At 44.4% G+C, this 5,410-nt stretch overlaps 1 protein-coding gene across 2 annotated transcripts in view; it reads right to left on the bottom strand.

Annotated features, from left to right (window-relative positions):
- BBS5 (Bardet-Biedl syndrome 5) overlaps nucleotides 1–3,640 on the bottom strand; it is a 25,629-nt gene extending 21,989 nt beyond the window's left edge. For both annotated transcript variants that reach the window (XM_006867020.1, XM_006867019.1), the window contains exons 1-2: nucleotides 3,509–3,640; nucleotides 1,215–1,297 (exon numbers count right to left, since the gene is read on the bottom strand). In XM_006867020.1, the coding sequence (XP_006867082.1) occupies nucleotides 1,215–1,297; nucleotides 3,509–3,567 (142 nt within the window). In that variant the 5' untranslated portion in view covers nucleotides 3,568–3,640. The remainder of the gene's footprint in view (nucleotides 1–1,214; nucleotides 1,298–3,508) is intronic.
- Nucleotides 3,641–5,410: the final 1,770 nt, after the last annotated feature.

The following is a 5,410-nucleotide window of genomic DNA, read 5'->3' as shown; positions in this document are numbered from 1 at the left end:
CAGCATCAGTGGACTCACGTGTGGCAACAGTAGTGAGGTTGGCCCAAGATCGGGCAGTATTTCGTTCTGCTGTGCATAAGGTCTCTATGGGTCGGTACCGACTCAATGGCACCTAACAACAACAACAACAAATATTTTAGAGTATTTATAGTTTCAAGCTGGGGTCTCTTGAACTGGCAATGTCTTAACTTGGTCCTTTTCAAACTGCTAGAAGGGAGAGGAGAGGTATGTCTAGAAGACAGGAATTACCTTCCTTTTTCCATTTCCTTAGAAATCAGAAGTTCTGCAATCTCCTGTAAAAATTTCCTTTGACTAAAGGTTTCTGTGGTGTGTGCACACATACAGAATTATTTTTATTAGGAAGACTATGCATTGTTTTATGTAGGTGGGGTATTGGGAACAAGAAGTGCCAGTGTAGTGGAGATTTCTGGTCAGGGAGGGTTTCTGTCCTCCCTACTCCAAAGAACAACTATAGGATTTGGCACTCAATGCATATATGCTGAGTAGAATACTGTTATATTCCGGACCAGTAGATGGGCTGTCACATATCTGAGCTCTTGAGAATTATGAGATCCAGCAACCTTGCCCTAGGCCTCCTCAAGGTAATTGAGGTTTCATCAAGATTACTTTGTGCCAACAGAAATATTTGTGTTCCTTGAGAACAGGGCTCCGAGGTTTTTTTGTATTTTGAAACTTTTTATTGTGAATTGAGTGTAAGTTTAAAATCATCAGTTTTACATTTAACAAATCATACTTTGTTTCATCTCAATGATTGCAATCCCCTCCATGAAATAACTGTTATCTCATTCCTTTTTGTGGTTCTTACTTCCATTCCACCCACCTTCCCGTCCTTTCTCAACATTGTCCTTAGGTAAATGTTGTCCTTTTGATCTTGAATAGTTGCCCATATATGGTGAGCATACCTTACTAGTGTTGTTGGATTCCCCCCTATATACCTATATATCTATTGCTTAGCTGAAAATTGGCCACAAGGTTGAGTTCCTTTCCAGACCTAAAGGGTGGCCAAGGGTGGCTCCTGTGCTTTTAAAGTTACATTACATACAGCTAATGTTAGAACCAAAAAACATCTTATGTGATTTTTAAGTCTCACAAATACATCTTCATAAGATGTTTCATATCTTAGTCTTATCTACTGTGGTTTGATATTTGTAAAATATGCCAGAAATAAGAGCTACATTAGAAAATGTACTCACCTCTATCCCCATTATTTCCTTTGGTATCTTCAATTGAATCTAAACAATCAATAAGGACTTCTCCAGGTCTTGTTTTCATTTGCCTAAAATAAACATAAAGGTTTTCATTTTACAACTACAACATTACTTGCTTACAATCTAGTTAGGGAGAGAACAAACATGTGCATACAGAACAGCCAGTAACAGAAATGGTACCCTACCAAATGAAACTAGAAAACAAGGTCTTCAAGAACTTAAAGAAGGGGTTGGATTTTGAGAAATAAAAGGGAGAGAAGAGACTCCAGGAGGAAGCAATTACGAGTTGGTAGAAAGACTGGTCTGGCTGGGGAAGATGGCTATTGAGAGACAGTGAGAAACTTGATTGGCTAAAGAAGGAGGGACCAGATTGTGGAGAACCTGTAATGCCCATCTGACAGGAATGAGCCCTATTCTGTGGACAATGGAGAACTTTCAGAGGTTTCAGAGGAGAGCAAAGAAGAAAACAAAGGAACAGGTTAAAGAAGAGATATATTCAAAGCATCATCGGGACTTGGTAAACAATTACATATAAGAAACAAAAGGAAATAAAGAATGAGGACTAGCTTGCTGATTGATAGAATACACTCTAGAAGATCAAAACCAACTAGAATATCTGGTTGTTGTTGTTAGGTGCCATCGAGTCAGTCCCGACTCATAGTGACTGTATGCACAGCAGAACGAGACCCTGCTGGATCCTGGGCCAACCTCACTACAGTTGCCACGCTTGAGTCCATCGATGCTGCCACTTGGCCAATCCATCTCACTGGGGGTCCTCCTCTTTTTCTCTGACCCTCCACTTTACCAAATATGATATCCTTCTCCAGCAACTGGTCCCTTCTGACAATATGTCTGAAGTATGAGAGACGAAGTTTGGCCATCTTGGCCTCCAAGGAGTACTCTGGATGCACTCCTTCCAAAATGGATCTATTGGTTCTTTTGGCAGCCCCATGGCACTTTGATGGTCTCCTCCAACACCATAACTCAAAAGCATCAATAGTTGCTAACTTCCCTGCTTACAAGCCTTCTGGGTTATCCTACTGCCTTGGTAATGTTCAAAAGTCCTCAGGAAAGCATTTCATAATTTGGCTACCTTTCTGTTTGAATCTCCATCCATTCACTGCTGCATATTCTGCCTTCTAGTCAAGACTCTGCTTCTATTGAGGATTCTTCATTCTCCTCCCTCAACTCATTGCCATGTACCTTGACCAGGCCCTATCGACCCTTCAAATCTCAACTCAAGTATTATTTCTTCTGTGAGGCTTACCCAGGCACAGTTAACTGCTCTGTGGAGTATGGTCCCCAATTTGTGTTCTTATTTTCAGGATGGTATTTACCACATTTATTATAGTTTGTTGCTCAAATACATCTCCTGCACTAGATTAGGGATGTCTGCATGTGTGTACACTATTTCCTGTAAATTTTGTATCCCTTGTTGGCAGTTTGGAGTCCTGGTGGCGCTGCAGATAATGTACAGGGCTGCCAGGCCTATTTGAGCCGCATGGTTGGTGGTTCAAATGCGCGTCACTTCTGGGAAACCTACACAGGGTCGCTATGAGTCGCAATTGACTTAACAACAACAGTTTGGTAGTTCAAACCCACTAGCTGCTCTCGGGCAGAAAGATGAGATTCCACCCATAAAGGTTTACAGCCTCTGAGGTGCTACAAAGGGTCGCTATGAATCTGAATCCACTCGAAGGCGGTGGGTTTGGTTTTTGGTCGTTATCAGCAGGAGGCTGGGTTCCTAGCCAAAAAGTCAGAGACTGGAAGAAAGATGTGGTAGTATGCTTCCGCCAAGATTTTATTCAGTTTTGGAAATCCTATGGAGACAGTTCAACCCTGTAAAATTCAGTGTTGAGGAATTATGGAGAATGCTTATTCTAATCTCCCATATTGTGCAGATAAGACTCAAGCATGGCATGTAGAAGTCATGTTTCCAAACCTAGTTTAGAAGCCCGGCTTTCTGAGTTCCGGGCTTATCTTCCTTACACTGCGGGAAACCAGAGCCTCAAGGGTAGGTGGCCCCGGGCTGTGTTTGGGTTCTGCTTTCCAGGACCCGGCCGTGGATTACACTGGACTGAAACTCGATCGTCTATATGTTCCTGCTGTGTTGCCGGCCTTTGGAGAGTCACAGTTCCCAGGCCGATCTGGGAACTCCCTGGTGCAGACACCCTGCGAAAACCCCCTCCCACCCTCGCGAGGGCGAGGAGGCGGGTCCTGATTTCGCGGTGCGGAGCCCTCTGCAGGCTACAGGTCCCTGGGGAATCCTGGCTACTCACTGTGAGGACACGTCGAAGCGGACGTCCCGGTCTTCCCAAAGTGCGTCCAACACCGACATGGTGACTGATGTTGGAGGTCTGCGGCCGGCGCTCTCCACTGCTGGGGAGGCCAAGGCCGCGTCTCGCCGGCTCCAAGGCAACGAGCTGCCTCTGTCACGACGTCTACGGCGGGCGCAGAGGCCCAAGCTTCCTCTTGGTAGAGTGCGCGCTTTACCAACCTTGGTCCTGTTTCAAATTATATCTGTTCTGCGGGAGGAAGATGAAGCTTTCTGGTAACGATGTATAGCCTCGGAGCCCTGTGCAGCGGCGTTATGAGTCAGAACCACGGCATACAACCATCAACCACCACCACCGGATGATTAGTGTGGTCCTATAGGTAAGCACTGGACTACTAACAGCCAAGGTTGGAGGTTCAAATCTAGCAGCCGAGGCTTTCGGATCCGGTAAAGACTTGCAGGCTCAGAATCCCTGTATAGCATCGCTATAAATTGTAACCAAGTCTGTGGAAACTTAACAACAACCCAGGATCGCTATGAGTTGGAACCTACTTGACAGCATTTACCAACAAGCTGATTAGAAAGGAGCCCTGATGACTCTGTGGGTTAGGCATTGGGCTGTTAACAAGAAAGGCCACGGTCCAGTCTCTTTAACCTCTTTAGGATCACCATGAGTCAGAATCGACTCAATGGCAGTAGATTTTGTTGGAAGGCCATTCCATGTGTGAGGCTGAACCAGAGGTGTGTTCTTGACCTATGGGCAACCTGCTTTGTCTTCTAACAGACATCCTTAAGTCATTCCACATTCTTCCCTTGTCTCTACACCATAAAAGAAAATTTAAACTTAAAGCTCCAAGTTTCTTATCTGGTTTAGTAGGCCTCTCCTATTCTGGTCCTACCAACCTCTCTGACGTCATGCTGCCCTGCCTTCCCACTACACTCCAGCCAGGCAGAGCTCAGCATCGTTGATGAGTTCCTTTTCTCTGTCTGGAACATTGTTTCCCAGATCTGCTTGAATGGCTTCTTGTCACTCAAGTCTCAGTTCAAATGTCAATTTGGGCTTTCCCAGATCTGTCTATCCCTTTATTGTGAGCTTCCTGAAGCCAGGGACTTGATCTATCTAGTTCATCTATTTATACAGTGCCCCCCCACACAGTAGGTACTACTAAACAGATTTTAGTTGACTTGAGGGAGAGAGATCCTCCTACTTCCTTGAAGAAGCCAGCTCCTATAATAGGGCCCTTAGGACCAGAGGCCTTAGTCCTGTAGGTGCAGAGAACTAAATTATACCAATAACCTGAATGAACTTGGAAACAGATCTTTCCCAAGTAAAACTTCTGTTAAGGCTGCAGACCCAGTCAATATTTGAATTGCAACCTGATGAGACCCTGAAGCAGAGAACCCAGATAAACTGTGCCTGGGTTCCTAACCTACAGAAACAGGGCAGTAGTATATGTTGTTTTAAGCTACTATATAAGTTTCCTGGAGTGGCTTTGTAGGATAAGCACAGGACTGCTGCCCCCAAGGTTGGCAGTTCAAACGCACTAGCTGCTATTCAGAAGCTATATACAGTGTTGTTATGAGTTGGAACCGACTCAACAACACTTAATAACAACAATGTAAGTTTCCTAGAGTAGCTGAAACAACTTACCAAAAACTTAGAATGACAGAAATTTATTCCCTTACAATTCTGGAGGCTAGAAGTCTGAAATCAAGATGCTAGCAGGACTATGTTCCCCCTGAAGGCTAGAAGAATCCTTCCTAGCCTCTTCTACATTCTGGTAGTTACTCACTGGTATTCCTTGATGCTCCCTGGCTTGTAGACACATCACTCCAATCTGTGCTTTGTCTTCATGTTGCCTTCTCCCCTGTGATTCTGTGTCTGAATTTCCCTTTTTTTTTATAA

The sequence above is a fragment of the Chrysochloris asiatica genome, unplaced genomic scaffold (genome assembly GCF_000296735.1).
Source record: "Chrysochloris asiatica unplaced genomic scaffold, ChrAsi1.0 scaffold00099, whole genome shotgun sequence".
Lineage (NCBI taxonomy): Eukaryota > Metazoa > Chordata > Mammalia > Afrosoricida > Chrysochloridae > Chrysochloris > Chrysochloris asiatica.
This window is presented reverse-complemented; position numbering and strand designations above follow the sequence as displayed.